This window comes from Vicia villosa, linkage group LG6 (genome assembly GCF_029867415.1).
Source record: "Vicia villosa cultivar HV-30 ecotype Madison, WI linkage group LG6, Vvil1.0, whole genome shotgun sequence".
In the NCBI taxonomy this organism is placed as follows: Eukaryota; Viridiplantae; Streptophyta; class Magnoliopsida; order Fabales; family Fabaceae; genus Vicia; species Vicia villosa.
The window spans coordinates 16,209,110-16,228,661 of NC_081185.1; the positions used below are offsets into that span (position 1 = coordinate 16,209,110).

Sequence of the window (19,552 nt, forward strand, 5' to 3'; positions counted from 1 at the left end):
GCTAATCCTTCTACAAGAAGTACATTAGTTATGGAAGGAGAGTTACCAATACTTATGGTTCCAGAGCCAATAATCTTGCCCTTCTGATCTCCTCCAAACTTGACTTCTCCATCAGATTTAAGCACCAGGTCTTGGAACATAGACCTTCTTCCCGTCATGTGTCGCGAGCACCCAGAGTCCAGGTACCATGACATTTTGTGCTTTGTCTTCTTTGCTGCTAAGGATATCTGCGACAGAAATTATCTTCTCCTTAGGTACCCACAATTTCTTGGGTCCTTTCTTGTTAGTTTTCCTCAAGTTCTGATTGAACTTGGGTTTAGCATTATAAGTAACAGGAGGAATAGCATGATATTCTTTAGGTTTGGCAGCATGATATCTTTTAGGTTGTGTCACATGCTTCTTGGTGTGTGTAGTGTGAAAACTCTGTGCATGTGAGGTGAGCCTGATATCATGTGAGTGACCATATTTGAATTGATCATACAATGGCTTGTATGTGATTTTCAAATCATCAACAAGTTCAAATTTATATGAGGTATCACCCTCATAGCCAAAACCAAACCTTTTGTTTCCAAAAACACCATATATCATAGAAGCAAGATGTCTTCTGCCAATACTTCTAGATAGGAACTTTCTGAAGCTCGAGTCATATTCTTTCAGAATATGATTGAGACTAGGAATGGATTTTTCTGATTCAGAAGGAGATCCAATATCTTTGGATAATTTTAAAACTTTTTCCTTCAGTTCAGAATTTTCCACTTCCAGCTTCTTAGTTTCAAATTCAAATTGCTTTTTCAGCTTTTTGTATTTGATACTAAGATGAGCCTTGAGTTCCAGAGGTTCTGTTAAACTGGAAACTAACTCTTCTCTAGATAGTTCAGAAAATACCTCTTCAGAATCTGATTCTGATGTAGATTATGATCCATCATCCACTGTGGCCATTAGTACAAGGTTTGCTTGCTCTCCTTCAGAGTCTGATTCTGATTCTAATTCAGAATCATCCCATGTTGCCATAAGACCTTTCTTCTTATGAAACTTCTTCTTGGGATTCTCCTTCTGAAGTTTTGGACATTCATTCTTGAAGTGTCCAGGCTCATTGCACTCATAGCAGATGACCTTCTTCTTGTCAGATCTTCTGCCTCCAGAAGATTCTCCTCTTTCAGGCTTCTTTGAACTTCTGAAGCTTTTGAACTTCCTTTGCTTTCTCTTCTAGAGATGGTTTACCCTTCTGGAGATCATGGACAGTTCATCTTCTTCTTCTGATTCTGATTCTGATTCTTCAGAATCTACTTCTTTAGCCTGAAAAGCGTCAGTGCATTTTTTATAATTAGATTTTAATGCAATAGACTTACCTTTCTTCTGAGGCTCATTTGCATCCAGCTCTATCTCATGGCTTCTCAAGGCACTAATTAGCTCTTCCAAAGGAACCTCATTCAGATTCTTTGCAATCTTGAATGCAGTCACCATTGGACCCCGTCTTATGGGCAAGCTTCTGATGATCTTCTTTACATGATCAGCCTTGGTGTAGCCTTTGTCCAGAACTCTTAATTCAGCAGTTAGCGTTTGAAATCTTGAAAACATCTTCTCAATATTTTCATCGTCCTCCATCTTGAAGGCTCCATATTTCTGGATTAGAGCAAGAGCTTTGGTCTCCTTGACTTGAGCATTTCCTTCATGGGTCATTTTCAATGACTCATATATATCATAGGCAGTTTCCCTGTTAGATATCTTCTCAAACTCAGCATGAGAGATAGCATTCAGCAAAACAGTCCTACATTTATGATGATTTTTGAAAAGCTTCTTTTAATCATCATTCATTTCTTGTCTTGTAAGCCTTACGCCAGTAGCGTTCACTGGATGTTTGTAACCATCCATCAGAAGATCCCATAAGTCACCATCTAGACCAAGGAAGTAACTTTCAAGTTTATCTTTCCAGTATTCAAAGTTTTCACCATCAAATACTGGCGGTCTAGTATAAGCATTGTTACCATTTCCATTATATTGCTCATCTGAGCCAGATGTAGATGTAGGTGGTGGAGTCTCAACCATCTTGACTTAGTGTTTTTCTCTTCCTGAATCTTTTCTAAACACGGTTAAGTGCTTGCACCTTAGAACCGGCGCTCTGATGCCAATTGAAGGATAGAAAAACACTTAGAAAGGGGGGGGGGGTTGAATAAGTGTAGCTTTAAAACTTGTAAGATAAAAACAATTTGCACAATGATTTTTATCCTGGTTCGTTGTTAACTAAACTACTCCAGTCCACCCCCTTGGAGTGATTTACCTCACCTGAGGATTTAATTCACTAATCCTACGAGATTACAATGGTTTTCCACTTAGACAACTTCTAAGTCTTCTAGAGTATACTGATCACAACCTGATCACTCTAGGAACAATATGCTTAGATACCCTCTAAGACTTTCTAGAGTATACTGATCAACAACCTGATCACTCTAGTTCTTACAACTTAATGTAAACAAAATTCTTTTAAGAGTTACAATGCTTCTTATAAAGCTATTATCACAACTGTGATTTTCTCTTAAGTTTAAGCTTAATCTCACTAAAGTATTACAACAGCAATGTAGTGAGGTTGGTGATGAAGTTTGAGAGCTTTTGATTTGAACAGTGTTTCAGCGTTTTTGCATAAGAGTCTTGTATTCAGAATTCGTAACTTAGCTTCTCATCCGAACTTCATATTTATAGGCGTTTGAGAAGATGACCGTTGGGAGCATTTAATGCTTTGCGTATTCCGTACAGCATTGCATTTAATGTTTCACTCTTTTGTCAGCTACCTCGAGGCTTGCTTTCGCTGTGTCTACTGACGTTGCCTTTCATAGCTTTCAACATTCCTTTTGTAAGTCAGCGTAGCCTGCCAGCTAGTACTTGCTTCTGATCTGATGTTTGTGTGAACAACGTTTGAATATCATCAAAGTCAAACAGCTTGGTGCAGAGCATCTTCTTGTCTTCTGACCTTGAAGTGCTTCTGAGCGTGATACCATGAGAACTTCAGTGCTTTTGCTTCTGATCTCAAGTCCTTCTGATGCTTCCATAGACCCATGTTCTGATTCTGCTTGACCATCTTCTGATGTCTTGCCAGACCATGTTCTGATGTTGCATGCTGAACCTTCTGAGTCAGTGCTTCTTGCACTGATTTTGTGCATACTCTTTATATAATTCCTGAAATTGAAATTGCATCGTATTAGAGTACCACATTATCTCATACATAATTCATATACATTGTTATCATCAAAACTAAGAATATTGATCAGAACAAATCTTGTTCTAACAATAGCGGCTCAGTATGGTGAACCGGATATGAGGCCCAGATGTCGTGATGCACTCGTAGTCAGCAGCTTCGGGCTCCATGCCCAAATAGAGCGCCATCCACTGACTGGCTTCGACCCTCTGGATCCGGGACTGGGTCAACAGCGGACTCCTGATCGGCAGGTGGAGAAGACACTGCACGTCATGCAAGGTGATCGTCATCTCCCCAACCGGCAAGTGGAAAGAAGACGTCTCCTTGTGCCAGCGCTCCACAAAGGCCCCCTGCATGTCGTGGCTGATGGTGGTGTACCCCGTCATGCAGAGCCCACTAAGCCCTGAAGCTCTCACCGAGTCGTTAAACCACTCAGCAGTCGGTTTAAACAGACAGAAAATCTTTCGGGCGTGGTTCACCATTTTCATCGGCTCTCTATCCTGTTACAAAAAAAAACAAATAAAAGCGTATGTTAAATAGACCGTTAAGAAAATATCGAATAAACGTCTAAATTATAAACGGTTAAATAATGTAGTCGGGCAAATTATAAAAAATACCTCTCCCTCCCAGATACGCCAAGCGACGTGATCGTGGTAGGTAATCAGCACGGAAGTGTCAAAGGACCCTCCCGGGTAGCTGTCAAAAAAAATGGCGCTTTCGGAGATGCATCTCCGAAAACACCTTTTTCTTGCATTTCGGAAATGCATTTCCGAAGTCAGGGGTAGTTTGGGTTTTTCACCAGAGGTGGCCTAGAAAGTTGGGAGATGGCCAAAGAATTTTCCAAAAAAAATCTCATTTGTTGGTATTTTTACTGCCAAATATTTTGTGCATACCTTAATTGTGATCATCATCTTTCATTTGTAAAAGCCAATTTTGTAATGATAAGTCTTTTCTATAAATAAAATAAACAATTTGTGTAAGGATATTTGCTTGGTGCAGCAATTTACTTGCGTACAATAGTGTCTATATAAATTGTTTATTTATGAGAGTGCCTATATTATATATATATATATATATATATATATATATATATATATATATATATATATATATATATATATATATATATATATATATATCAATCGAAGAATATGGATAACATTGGATGTACCACGTCATCAATAAAAAGTTATGACGAAATTTCATTTATATCTTCTATTTTTGTAGATGCAGTTTTGGATGCACTTTTTTTTATAAATATTTGATTTTATTTTCGGAAGTGCATACGAAAGCGTTAAAACATAATAAAACTTGTGAAAATCTTAAATTAATTGGGAAAATCCCAAATTAAATGAAATCTTTCGTAGCTACATCTACGGAAGGTTTTGAAAATAGAGTGCTCCGTAGATATAACCTACAAAATATTCTGTTATATTTTAAATCAATTACATTTCACTCCAAAATTCAATTTTTATAACAAAAATCAAATATCAAATTATAGTAAATCAAAGTAGTGCAATTGAGGTTTTCCAATTACTTTGAATTACTATAATTTAATGTTCAATTTTTGTTAAAAAAAATTGGAGTTTAGGAGTGAAATTAGTTGATTTGAAAATATTACAGAATGTTCCGTAGGTACATCTACGGAACACTCTAATTTCAAAATCTTCCGTAGATGTAGCCACGGAAGATTTCATGAACTTAATTAATTTGGGATTTTCCCGATTAATTTGGGATTTTTTTAAATTTCACTATGTTTTAACGCATCCGTAGATGCACCTACGGAAAAAACCAATTTTTTTATAAAAAAATATTTTCGGAGGTACATCTACGGAAGCAGAGGGGCAATTTTGACAACTCGCATGGTGGTTGAGAGATACAAGGGGTGGAGTAAGATATTTTCAAAGTTATTGAGTTATTTTTTGTTGATTGTAGCTACTATGAGTGTTCGCGATATCATTTTGTCTCGGGTTAGTCAAAGGCGTTCAATAACGAAGATGTTTGGTTATCATTACAAAGGCGTAAAGTGTTGAAGGTACATTGCACCCATGACTTTGAGATCCATACTCGATCTATACTACAGATAGATAATCCACTGTTGGATATCATCTAACAACCTCCCACATTCTACGTCGGAAAGCATGAGACATCTATAACTGCACTTCATATATAAAGTATACCACACAAGATTTGAGGTATTTTTAACTATAACTTACTCAACTATTTTGTTACTCACTCACTGACTTGGGCATTGTAGTGCTAATCTTATAGGTCCACTCCTTCTTTGTCGTACTAGAAACTTGCTCCACCACACCAAGACTCTATTCATTATCTCACCATACATTTCTAATTCCCCAATGGAACAACGATGTTGTCTATGAGAAACAACTTATGATTCCTACGAATTCCAAGATCAGATCTCTCTGATTTGAATATCAAGAACTGCTACAGTGAGCTTACTTGTAGAAGATGATGATGACCGATCCAGTTGCCAAAGACACCACAGGTTTCCCAGCCTCAAGATCTTTCCTTTTTCCCTTCATTGATTCAATCGACGAAGAATCGTCTATTGAGAAACAACGTCCACCATGAAGCTCCCCTAACTCGCTAATGGTGAACAAGAGGCAGGAAGATAACAGACCTATTTTAGGGTTTTGAGAGAGCGAGAAAGTGGATGGGACTCCTAATGCAAAATTTCATTGTTCGTAACCATCAGAATAGCAAACCATTCATTGTTAAAAATCCTCATTGATGATAGGAGCTCATGCGATCTGATATACATTAGAATCTTCATAAGGTTAGGGTTACACTGTCGATATTTGAAAGCATTTGAAGGCGGGAATTTGTTAGCTTTCAATGATTCTTCAACTCTTCCATATGAATATATCAAGCTCCGAGTCTCTTTTAAGGAAGGAAAGGACGAGGCGGGAATTTTTGTACTTTAATTCACTACATATTGTTTCTAGGAGCCAATATTTTTCAATTGTTTTACTGTTTTGCAGTTATTTAAAGGAGGTTTGGAACCCCTATAATTTTTCTCATTTTTTGTAGTGTTGACTTTAAGTGACATGGCGTGCCACGTGGCATGTCACGCCAGCTTCCGTTAGACAAAATAGACGCAGAGACTAAAATCGGGAACGAAAAATTTTAGGAGGACTATTTTTTAAAGAAAAATTTTTTAGGGACTAAAAACGAATTTCACTATATTTAGGAGGAACAAAAACATATTTAACTCTTAAATTAATAATAATTAAAATACATCAATAACCAATAAAAATAATTAGATAAAATAATTATCCTCTCTCTTTCATTATTATCTTTGATGTCTATACAATCAACTCACTAAATTATTCATAGTTTAGTGCCCTCTTGACCATAATTTCTTTTCACTTTTGTCTAGTGTTTATGCTTTGTTTGGGAAGACAATTTTTTGAGCTTATAGTTTATAAGTTTGTATGATAATAAAAGATCTGTTTGGTAACCGTCTTTTTATTATGAGTTTATAGTTTATTTTTCTAGTATATAGTTTATTTTTCAAACGTTATTTTAAATTGCGTTTTAGTTTATAACTTATAACTTATCATTTTTTTCTTCCATTTTTGCCCTTAACGTTTTAACTAAATCCAACTATTATCCTTTATAATTTATTTTAATTTAAAATAAAATAATTATATATAAAATGTCTTTTACATTATTTTAATTTATCAGTTAATTGAACCGCTAATTTTATTAAACACTACAATTAACTTATTAGCTATAAATCATCAGTTATTAGATATAAATTATAAATTAGTCATCAGTTATCAACTAAATTTTCAGTCAACCGCTATTTTTACCAAAGAGAACCCTAATAAATTCATAATGGATAAACTTACCTACAAATTTGAAAAATATTACACGTTTTTTATATTAAAAAAAAATGCTATCATTTTCTAACAAAGAATGATTGAAGTAATAATTACTCCTAATTAGTCCCCACTTACTCCTTAAAGTATAAAAAAAATCCTTTGAAAAGGAAGGGGCGTAATTGGTAGAAATGTTGAACCAAAGCACCTCTCAAAGGTCACACAAATGCAAGAGTTTCTAGAGGCAATGTGAGTGCTCTTGATTGGCAATGTGGACACTAGAGAATTGATGAAATTGTGAAAATGACAACAACTAACTTGTTTAGTTTTTCATTCGTTAATATCTTCCAATTCTTTTAGTTAAAAACAAATCTTAAAAGAGGACATGGAAGCATGGTTGTTTGAATAATTAATTGTGCATAGAAAATATATACTACAATATCTCTTCGAAAATATCAATAGTTAGTTGGTCGAAAATATCAATAGTTAGTTGGTCTAGCGGTTCGATCCCTCATAACTGAGATCATGAGGGGGTTGAAACCACTTGATGTCACCAAAACCAGACTAAATCGATGCTTATAAGCCAAAAAAAAATATCTCTTCGAATTATTGATATTTTTAAATTAATAGTAAAATATGATTAAATAATTAATTCTTATTAAATGACGATGTAAACTTATTTTACATTTTTTGTGCAGTATCTTTAATCTTTGAAACAAAACACATATCATACAAATTAAAATGGATATACAAAGTATTATATTCAATAAAAAATTGTATTTTTTTAATAGATTTTTTATTTTTGGGTATAAAAAAAATTATATTATTAATAAAAAAACATTCAACAAAGAATTGAGAAAAGTAACTGAAACTAAAACTTATGAAAAGATGAAAAATAGAGTATTGAGAAAGAGTGGTGGAGAACTTAGTATATTTAAGATAGCTAAGAAGTTGTTAGCCCGTGAAGAAGTGTTTTGGAAGCAGTAAGCTAAGTTGCATTGACTTAGAGATGGTGATTTGAATTCCAAGTTCTTTCACATGTCGGCTACGGTGAGGAAAAAATTTAATAGAATTGCGGTGCTTTTCGATGACGACTAGGTTGCAGTAAATGACCAGGCTGGCATATGTGATATGGCTTAGACGTACTTCACCATGTTGTTCCAAGAAAAGCACAATGTTCATGAATTGGTATTATCGCACATCCAAGCTAAGCTCACAGAAGAAGAAGATAATTCTAAGGTACTATGCCCTTTTTTAAAAGATGAATTGTATGCGGCATTGCAGCAGATGCACCCAGATAAATCTCTAGGACTGGATGGTTTCAACCCGACTTTTTACCAACATTTTTGGGATGTTAGTGGAGACGATACGTTTAGCGCGACAACTCATTGGTTACACAGAGGTTTTTTTCTTGCTACCCTTGTTGAAACTAATATATGTCTTATTCCTAAATGTGAGAACCCCAAAACGATGAAGGATTTACGACCCTTCTCTTTATGTAATGTGGTGTATAAAAAGATATATAAACTCCTTGCAAACAGACTGAAGTGTTGTCTCTCTAAGTGTGTGTCAGAAGAGCAATCGGCGTTTGTGGAGGGGAGATCTATTCTTGATAATGCGTTGATAGCTTTCGAGGTTATTCATAATCTTAAACGCAAGACAAGAGGTAACATTGCGGAGTTAGCTCTTAAGATTGATATTAGTAAAGCATACGACCGTGTTGATTGGAGTTTCTTGAGAAGGATGTTAATTAGATTGGGTTATGCAGAAAGGTGGGTTCACTGGATGATGATGTGAGTTACTTTTGTTCATTATTCTATTTTGGTTAATTTGGATCGTGTTGGACCCATTCAGCCATGAAGGGGATTGAGGCAAGGAGATCCACTTTCTCCTTATCCCTCCATTCTCATTGCCGAAGGTCTTACAACCCTTATCAGAAGATCAGTTGACAAAGGAGACATTCATGGAATCAAGATTTGTAGGGGGCACCTTTGGTGTCCCACCTACTTTTTGCTGAAGATTGTTTTCATTATTGCAGGGGAAATCTTACTGAAGTTAGACACCTTATGGATATTTTGAAGGTGTATGCCGAAGCGTCGGGCCGAGATATTAACATGAATAAATCAGAGGTGTTTTTTAGCTGAAATATCAGTATTGAAGCTCAAGAAGATCTTTCTCATATTATGGGTGTTACACATGTGTTAGGCACGGGCACTTACCCGAGGTTACCTTCTATGATTAGTAGGAGTAAGAAGGAAACATTTTCTTTCATCAAGGATCGAATATGGAAAAGAATTAATTCTTGGAGAAGTCCGTCGTTGTCTAAAGCAGGTAAAGAGGTTATGATTAAATTTGTGCTCCAAACTATTCCTGCTTATGTCATGAGTATGTTTATTTTACCGGATACTATGGTTGGCGAGATAGAGAGGATGTTGAACTCTTTTTGGTGAGGAGGAGGTAATAACAACAAGGGGATTAAGTGGCTTGCTTGGAAGAGTTTGACTTACCCTAAAAATGAGGGAGGATTGTGTTTTCGTGACTTTAGAGCGTTCAACATTGCTATGGTGGCGAAACAAGGGTGGAGTATCATGACTAATCCAGATACACTGGTTTCCAAAATCTTTAGAGTGAAATACTTCCGTCTTTCAACCTAATACTAAGGAGTGGGATTATATTAAAATTAACCAGTTGTTTCCTCTTGAGATTGATAATTCTATTTTGCAAGTTCCCTTATTGGAGGAGGTAACGGAGTTCTACTTGGTATGGAAAGAGGAACAAAGTGGTTAGGTATACTGTGAAAACAGGCTACAAGTTGTGGTTGCACAATTGCCGCAACCATATGGTCAGTAATGTGGGAGGGGATTGACACCACATGTGGAAGATTAAGGCTCCACCTATGACCAAACACTTAGATTGGAGGATTTATAAGGGCTATCTTCCTACCCGTAGTAGATCGAGACAACGTTATGTTCCTTGTCCCACTTTTTGTTAGATTTGCGAAGGTGATGTGGAGGATGAGTGGCGTGTATTTTTTGGGTGTCCCCAAACAACACCTTATTGAACTATTGCAGGACTAGGTGAAGTTATTGGCTCTAGAATTGAACATGAGAGTGATGTAAATTCGGTAATTCATGACAGATGGAGGATAAGAGGGTTGTAGGTAGAGTGACAGTTATGTTATGGATGTTCTGGAATAATTGGATATGGAATAATGAGAAGAAAGATGCAATCCAATTGGGTATGCAGGGGTACCATGGTTGAAAGGACTGTGCTAGGGCTCATAATATTCAGGAGTCAAGCACTATGGAAGATCACCATCATATCACCTGGCAGCCCCCCCCCCCCCCCCCCCCCCCCCCCCCCCCCCCCCGCTTTAGGAGGGTCAAATGCAATGTGGATGCAATTTTCAATAATCAGTCAGACACTATAAATAGAGGGTGGTGCTTCAGAGACTGTTCTGGTCGTTTTATTTTGGCAGGTACTTCGTGGGATTTTGGCAACCATACGGTTGCAGAAGTGGAAGTGTTGGCATTTAAGGAAGCAATTCAAGGTGCTATTCATATCACATGGAGCGCATTACCTTTGAAAGTGATTCTCAAACTGTGGTACAAACTGTTAACAATAATTCCTTTGGTCACTCTGAATTTTGTGTGACTATTTCTAGTATTAAGCAACTTTTAGTTTTACATCTCGATTTTGTGGTAAAGTTTACTGAATGTCAAGCGAACTCGGTTGCTCACTTATTAGCAAGGGCGACCAATTCTTGGTCTAGGCGTATGTCTCTTTATTCTATTCCTCTTTTTATTGAATATCAATTATGTTATGAAATGTATGAGTTTATTCCGGTAAAACAAACAATAGCTAATAAATGTTTCTACAAGCCAAATTTAACACGAGTCAAATTGATGGGTTTTAAAATAGATAGAGTTAATTTAAATGAGTTTCAATATCAGAATGTTTAGGAAATAAGTAACTTTCTTCCACTAGCTTTTTATATTTTTATTTTTATATATTTTTAATTATTAATAAAAAAATTTTATATATTTTTAATTATTAATAAAAAAATTAATTGTTTTACTAAAATACATCACGTTTTTATTACGCATATTATAGTTGAAGACTCGTATTCATGCAGTTATACAAAAGTGTCAAAAATCCCGCCAAACCAATCCATTCATATTATTATCGTACAATTCAAAGTCACTAGATGTTACATCGTACCGTGTCTCTTCCGTCGTGTTTATTTTCCTCAATCAAAATGAACCTCACAAACAAACTAACATTTTCCCATATTTTCCAAAAATGTTCCAACCTCAAAGCTCTGAACCCTGGCAAACAAGCTCATGCACAGATGATAGTAACTGGTTTTGTTCCCACCGTATTTGTTTCCAACTGTTTGCTTCAATTATACTGCAAATGTTCCAATATGAGTTACGCGTTCAACGTGTTCGACAGAATGCCTCAGCGGGATGTGATTTCTTGGAACACTATGATATTTGGTTATGCGGGAATTGGAAACATGGGATTTGTGGAGTTTTTGTTTGATTCGATGCCGGAGAGAGATGTTGTTTCGTGGAATTCTTTGCTTTCGTGTTATTTACAAAACGGGATTTATCGTAAGTCGGTTGAAGTTTTTGTCAAGATGAGAGCGTTGAAAGTTTCGCATGATTATGCTACTTTTGCTGTTGTTTTGAAAGCGTGTACTGGTATTGAGGATTATTTTTTAGGACTTCAGGTTCACTGCCTTGCGATTCGGATGGGTTTCGAGAGTGATGTTGTAACAGGTACTGCTCTGGTGGATTTGTATTCAACATGTAAGAAACTTGATCATGCTTTTAAGGTTTTTGATGCGATGCCAGAGAGGAATTCGGTGTGTTGGAGTGCTGTAATTGCAGGGTATGTTCGAAATGATCGGTTTATTGAGGGATTGAAATTGTATACGGACATGCTGAAGGAAGGTATAGGGGTGAGTCAATCAACCTTCGCTAGTGCATTTAGGGCGTGTGCCGGATTATCTGCGTTTGAATTAGGCACGCAGTTGCATGCTTATGCTCTGAAGACTAATTTTGGATACGATAGTATAGTAGGAACTGCTACATTAGATATGTATGCTAAATGTGACAGAATGTTTGATGCTCGGAAACTATTTAACACATTCCCCAACCCTACTCGGCAATCTCATAATGCCATTATTGTTGGATATGCACGACAAGATCAAGGTCTTGAAGCATTGAAGATTTTTCGGTCTTTACAGAAGTCTTACCTTGGCTTCGACGAGATTAGTTTGTCTGGTGCTTTGACGGCATGTTCAGCGATCAAAGGCCATTTGGAGGGGATTCAACTACATGGATTAGCGGTCAAATGTGGTTTGGAGTTTAATATCTGTGTTGCGAATACCATTTTAGACATGTATGCAAAATGTGGAGCATTGATAGAAGCTTGTTTGATATTTGATGATATGGAAAGAAAGGATGCTGTGTCTTGGAATGCAATCATTGCCGCTCACGAGCAAAATGAACGAGTAGAAGAAACGCTTTCACTCTTTGTTTCGATGTTGCGGTCAACTATGGAACCCGATGATTTTACTTTCGGAAGTGTTGTAAAGGCATGTGCCGGTCAGAAAGCTTTGAACTATGGTATGGAGATCCATGGGAGAGTTATTAAGTCCGGAATGGGATTAGATTGGTTTGTTGGAAGTGCCATGATTGATATGTATTGCAAGTGTGGAATGCTAGTGGAAGCAGAAAAGATTCACGAAAGATTGGAAGAGCAAACAACTGTTTCTTGGAATTCAATCATTTCTGGATTCTCGTCGCAAAAGCAAGGTGAAAATGCTTTGAGGTATTTCTCTCATATGCTACAAGTCGGAATAATACCTGACAACTTCACATATGCTACGGTTCTTGATATTTGCGCTAATTTAGCTACCGTCGAACTTGGAAAGCAGATTCATGGACAGATTTTAAAGCTACAGTTGCATTCAGATGTGTATATAGCTAGCACTATTGTAGATATGTATTCAAAATGTGGAAATATGCAGGATTCACGAGTAATGTTTGAGAAGGCACCTAAGCGGGACTACGTAACTTGGAGCGCCATGATTTGCGCATATGCATATCATGGACTTGGAGAAGATGCCATTAAATTATTTGAGGAGATGCAGCTTCAGAATGTGAAACCAAACCATACAATTTTCATTTCAGTCCTCAGAGCCTGTGCGCATATGGGTTTTGTAGATAAAGGCCTACATTACTTCCGGAAAATGCGAAGTGACTACGGTTTAGATCCCCAGATGGAGCATTATTCATGTATGGTAGATCTACTAGGTAGGTCAGGCCAAGTAAATGAAGCTCTGAAGCTTATTGAAAGCATGCCTTTTGAAGCTGATGATGTAATATGGAGAACTTTACTCGGTATTTGCAAGTTGCAAGGGAATGTCGAAGTTGCAGAAAAAGCAGCCGATTCTTTATTGCAGTTGGACCCTCAAGATTCTTCTGCTTACGTTCTTTTGTCAAATGTATATGCTATTGCAGGAATTTGGGGCGAGGTTGCGAAAATAAGAAGTTTGATGAAGAATTATAAGTTAAAGAAGGAGCCAGGATGTAGCTGGATTGAGATAAGAGACGAGGTGCATGCGTTTCTTGTCGGGGACAAGGCACATCCAAGATCTGAGGAGATATATGAGCAAATTCATTTGCTTGTGGATGAGATGAAGTGGGATGGATATGTTCCTGATATTGATAATTTCCTGCTAGATGAGGAAATGGAAGAATATCATCATGAGGAACACAAAATTGCTGCGTGTAGAGTGAGATAATGTTGAAAAGAATTTAGACGCCGCCTTCAATGGTATAATGACGATTGCTAAAGCAGAAGTCTGTGAAGAACCGAGCAATTTGAAATATATATATGGAAGCCAAATTGCGGCCGGATATGGTGGCCATTTAGGGCGTGCCAACGAGTTTGAACGGTATATCCAGCAGATTGGTTTACAGCAACGAGCTTGTACTTGAAGGTGATGCGGAGGAGAGAGAATCCACGCTTGTGCAGTGCGGCTCTTGAGTGTTTTTGAGGTTCTGTTGCAGTGTTTAGCCTCGGTATAGTATCTTCCTTTTGCCAGTCTCGGCATCTGGCCCACTGTGGTTTCACTGGGATGGCGCTGTGGTTTATGCAGGTCATGAATTTCTGTATGTGGCTTTTCGATTTGGCTTTTGTATTGTTTACAGTTTTGCCTTGCCTGAGCTGTTGGGCGGATACACACGGTTCTGCTTGACTTGCCTGAGCTGTTGGGCGGATACACACGGTTCTGTAATGACATTAACTTATCAATGATAAATATTATATTATTTTAAATTTTCAACAAGAATGTATTCACAAAATTTATTATTAAATTATAAAATAAACAATCTTATACATTAGTATATATTATTAATATAAATTAAAATATAAAAATATATATTTTAAAAGTATGTACCCGCACCCATAAAGCTTATTTTAATAGATAATTATTCATGTTCATAATCTTATTTATGTTTGCGAGTATTTTTTTTTTCTGGTATACATGCAATTTATTAATGCACCATTATTGTGGCATTCTCCTACACAATATCACACATTTTCACTTGTATTATGATTTATGGATCCCATATTGAGTATTCTCTTGAACATCCCTTATCTTAGAGCTGAGTTATCCCAAAAATTAAACAATTCACAGATGCTTGTCACACCCAACCCAACTACTAAAAAGGAAAATATCACACCAGGGATACATGATTAAAAAAAACAGTATATTGCCACAAGTGGAACAAAATTTGATTACTACACAATGCTTTTCATTAAAACCTACAATGACAATACAATGGCTTTTCATTCTATCCCACAAATAGTCTCTCTTGCCTTATCCAAAATATAAAGCAAAAACTCGTGATGACAATCAACTCATAGACTGTCATCAGCATTCATTTCAAGTCCTTGGAAATACAGAAAGGTCGCAACTGAAATCACGACAACAAGCAATGATATTAATAAGGGCTTAAAAGAAAGAACTCCTGCATCTATTCTTCTCACAGTCCCAACATCTGATGCAGATTCAGACTTTATTTCATCGTCGTTCGCAGATGAAGTTTTGAATGGCTTGTTATCCTGGAAAAGAAAAATAGGAACAACAATTAGAACTTTGCTTTGTTCATATTTCTCTGCTGTTATTTCATTTATCTATCAGAAATTGCAGAAAGTGTTCTATAATTTCAGGGTATGTTTATTCCAATAAAAATGTGCACCTTTTCTAGTAGAGAGTACATGAAGACACTTCACATATTGAGGAGTGGTTTAAAGAATTGAAATAAAGCATAATTAACATAAAATCGAATAGTATCGAGGCTAATAATGATTAAACCTTTCAAAGAAATGATAAAATGTTATTATAATTACTCTTTTAGTAAATACATTTCAGAGGCAGGTGTTTCATTGTGGATCAGAATTCTCCCGCGATTCAAATTTCAGCACTAGTTTTTTTAAGTTAACAAGTTATATATACAAAGTTTTCCAACTCCGTTTAGTGGTGACCAATCTCTGTCGGTGAACCTTCTTCAAACATAAGTCAGGGATGGAACCTAGATTATTGGGATAATTTTAATTGGGCCTTAGAAGAGACCAACCCATAACGCAATCGGCCCAAGAGAAATGAAAGATATCAGAGGATAAGTTGGGCGGGCGTGATGTGGCGGATCATGAGATCGCCTAACTGGAACCAGTCTTTTTACAACATGTATAATTCTAAGAGAGTTGGGTTAAAATAGCATACATCTTTAAGCCAACTAATATCGTATGTAAACTACTTAGGAGATTCTTGCATATCAGAAACATATACAAATCGAAAACATGTTGATAAAGTCTAAAGTGCCAACCTCATGCTCAGAAGACAAAGTCGCATTAACTTCTTGAGAAGGTTCCTTATATGCCTGCTTCAGCTTCACTACCAAAATTTTGTTCTCGTTTGCTAAGGAGGATAACTGCAAATAAAGGACAACAATTTCAACTAACCAAGACATAAAAGCTAGTAACATTAGTCAAGAAGACAAGACATAAATGTTTAAAACAAACAGGAAGCCTGATACATCCCATCATTAGCCAAGCATAGTACTGCTAAATTTTTATCCTATGAATATTCAATCAAATTGATCTTTAGTATACTTCAATTAAAAATAAAATGTAAAAAACTTCATGCATCCTACAATAGTTAAACTCAAAAGGCTGAAAATGAAAAAATCAAAGAGCTTGGTCTTTACCTTCTTATTAAGATGCTCTCTCTCCAATGCTAGTTGTGTCACCAAACTTTTGAAAACTTTGGTTCGCTTTCCAATATCCTTTGCAGTTGCCCTTTTCGCTTCCTCCGCTTGGCGCAGCGATCCCTCCAAGTATTCCAATCGATTCCTCAAGAAACTTATCTCCTCATTTAAATCAGCATTAGATTCAGATAATATGATACACTTCTCCTCTGCACTGTCAGCTAAACTCTCAGCTTTAGAAACCTTTGACTTTAGATCTTTTATCACATGTTTCATATCTTCGATTGTGTAATACAGCATCTTTTGCTTTTCTTGACTAGCTTCAGCAGACGCTACTGCATTCTGCAGCTTTAAATCATACTCCTTTAGCTGCCTCTCAAGTAACTCTACTCGCTCGGATGTGATACCACCATCTCTTAAAAGAGTCAGCTCCTTGCTGAGCTCTTCGTTAGTTGCCGTCAATATTTTGCACTGAACTTCTGCTGCATTAGCCCGGTTTTCTGCATTCGATGCATTTTCTTTCAGTTCAATGATAAGGTTATCCATGTCTCTAATTTGAGAACATGTAACATTATACTGTTGTTGATATTCATCGGCAGAGGCTTTCACATTCACTAACTGGGATTCAGTTTCTTGTAGTTGCTTCTCAAGTGAACACACCTTGCCACTTAAATAGACAACTTCAAAATCTCCAGTTGTCTTGTTTTCGACTATCTTAGCATCCCTACTTTTCAATTGTTGTATAGAATTTTCCAGCTTAGCTGTAAGCTCGGATTCATTTTTTCTTAAACCGATCAAATTGAACTGAGAAATCTTGAGTTTAGCCAACAATTCATTTGAAATTCCCTTTAGGATCTCACGGGCGTTGTCTGCTTCAGACCATTTTTCCCAAACTTCAATTGCTTCTTCCTCTGTTTGAATTAGCTCGTCTTCTAAAGAAGCGATCCTTTGTTTTAGTTTTTCTTCAATTTTCTTCGAGTCGTTGAAATTCTTCTCGAGATCTATTTCATTTGCCAGAGATTTCTCAAGCATCCTCAAAGTTGTTTGAATGTTCATCGTGTTGTTTACATCCAAATCTCGATTATCCTCTTGGACATTTCCACCCTCTTCAACATTACCTGTCATCATTGAAAATCCCGCCGATAAAAAAGGACAAAAAATATTTATTAGAAAGAGAAAATTGAACATACACCGGCAATGTAAAATTATTTAAACTGACGATCAGCCACAACACAACTCTCCAACACGATAAAGAATTACATAGCTGCTTTTATTTAAAAACCGTCAAACATGATGTGGCAAATTGAAGACTTGTAATTGGATGTCAGTGAAAAATAACTTTACACTCACAAATCACAATGCATATTCAGATAAGAATACTATCGTTAGTCAAACATTAATCAAGAAGCAGCCAATTTGAGCCAGTCAGTTCAATGTTCTTCACAGCTCTGTCTTCCTTTTCTTTATTCTTCCTTTTTTAAATCAAAGAATAATTACATTAATGCACAATAGGCATTTCCAATTTTCCATTGTATAAACATTACACACACAATATGTTGGTTATGCAGTAAAAAAAATTGATTTTGTAAAAATGATTCCGGCTAAAAGTGAGTTGAAGGTAAAGTGATTTATGTTTGGATAAATTCTTACAAAGGTTAGTTGAATAGTATATTATTTCAGTGTAAAAATCACGTTTAGACTCAAAGGTTACAAATCTTAGCTTCCAGCAGAATCAATTTTGGAAAGAAAAATCAATTCTACTCGAGAGCAACCAAACATGTCATAATCAGTTCTACAAATCCAGAATCAATTCTAAGTGTTCCAATCGTGAATCCAAACATACAAATCGAAATTGAACTGGACCCCACAAATAATTAAATAAAACAATCAAATGGAAAAAACAAGATCATGATCAGATAAAAAACAGCCAAAGCAATAAATGCACAAACAAAAGCAATAACTACATGAATAAATTCCAATCATTAAGATCCTCAACTTACCATTCTCTTCCTTCTTATCCGAAGCGAAAAACCTTTGAAAACTAACCGATTGTTTCTTAATCTCATAAAACTGCTCCTCGGACATCTTCAAACCTTGTTCCGATTCAACCAACCTATCTTGCCAACCCTCAAAAGACGAAACTCTCACTTTAGCATCAGAAATCCCAGCATAAAGAGTATCCAAAAACAAACCCAAATCTCTAACCTCAGAATCCAACACCCCACATAACAAATCAAATTCAAAACCCTTTAAAACACAATCCACGTCCATGTTTTCTACATCCATACTAACTAAACCCTCAAATTCAGCTTCCAAAGTTTCCAAATTCATCATGAAAATACTCAAGTTTGAAACTTTCTCAGAGAAACATGCTACACTCATTTCCAAATCACCAATAACATCTACATTAGGTGGTGAAACACCTCCAACATTAACATCAACATCACCACTATTATCTTCACCACTTTGAGTTTCCATTGTTCTAATCTTAAAAATTAAAACTTCAGCTATAGTTGTTCAAGAACCTGAAAGAAAACTCAAAATCAAAATGCAAAAAAAAAAAAAAAATTGCAAAATTGAATTGAAAAAGAATCAAAATTAGGGAAATTGAAGGGAATGGAAGCATACCAATTGAAAATTGAGGGATTTGGAGATGGAAAATTGGGTTGATTTTCGGATCCGTTGGATTGGTGATTCTTCAGACAACGGAAACCGTTGTGACCTAACTGAAAATTGATTCAGAGAACAAGAACACTTGCATTCACTGTGAAACGTAGCGTTTTGGCTGTAAAGTGGTGTTTCTTTTGCTTTTTGACACGTGTCCAGATTTCTGAAATTTATATTTGTTTTTGCTTGTGCAGATCTAAGTTTCTGAAATTTATGTTTGTCTACTATCTATTCATTAATAATAGATTGACCAAATTGTCTAAATTACCCTTTCACCAAAATTTATTTGCACTAATAAAAGGTCATTTTTGTAACTAACAAATTAAGTATTCACTCTTTCAACTTTATTGAATGGATGCCCCAAGTGTTAGCTTTTCATTGGTCCGAATTAAATAACATTTTCCCTACAACTTTATTACATGAACGATGACATCACATGTAAGCCATGGATGATGGAAGTCATATTTAAATTTCTTTTACATTTCATTTTCCCACACTTTCTTACTTTCATTTTAATTTTTCTTAATTTATTTATTATCACAAAAAATATTAATAATCTATTT

The 19,552-nt window shown here is 36.0% G+C and overlaps 2 protein-coding genes across 2 annotated transcripts; one reads left to right on the forward strand and one right to left on the reverse strand.

Moving 5' to 3' along the window:
* The first annotated feature begins 11,153 nt into the window (after nucleotides 1–11,153).
* LOC131608930 (pentatricopeptide repeat-containing protein At3g02330, mitochondrial-like) lies at nucleotides 11,154–14,357 on the forward strand. The gene has a single exon (XM_058880524.1). The coding sequence runs from the start codon at nucleotides 11,243–11,245 to the stop codon at nucleotides 13,850–13,852; it is 2,610 nt and encodes an 869-aa protein (XP_058736507.1). The 5' UTR covers nucleotides 11,154–11,242; the 3' UTR covers nucleotides 13,853–14,357.
* Nucleotides 14,358–14,801: 444 nt separating this feature from the next.
* LOC131608931 (WPP domain-interacting tail-anchored protein 1-like) lies at nucleotides 14,802–19,144 on the reverse strand. The gene is made up of 5 exons (XM_058880525.1): nucleotides 18,951–19,144; nucleotides 18,323–18,847; nucleotides 16,323–17,440; nucleotides 15,942–16,046; nucleotides 14,802–15,177 (listed from the first exon to the last, which is right to left on the reverse strand). Exons 2-5 carry the CDS (start codon nucleotides 18,798–18,800, stop codon nucleotides 14,974–14,976), a joined length of 1,905 nt encoding a protein of 634 aa, XP_058736508.1. The 5' UTR covers nucleotides 18,801–18,847; nucleotides 18,951–19,144; the 3' UTR covers nucleotides 14,802–14,973.
* Between the last annotated feature and the right edge of the window lie 408 nt (nucleotides 19,145–19,552).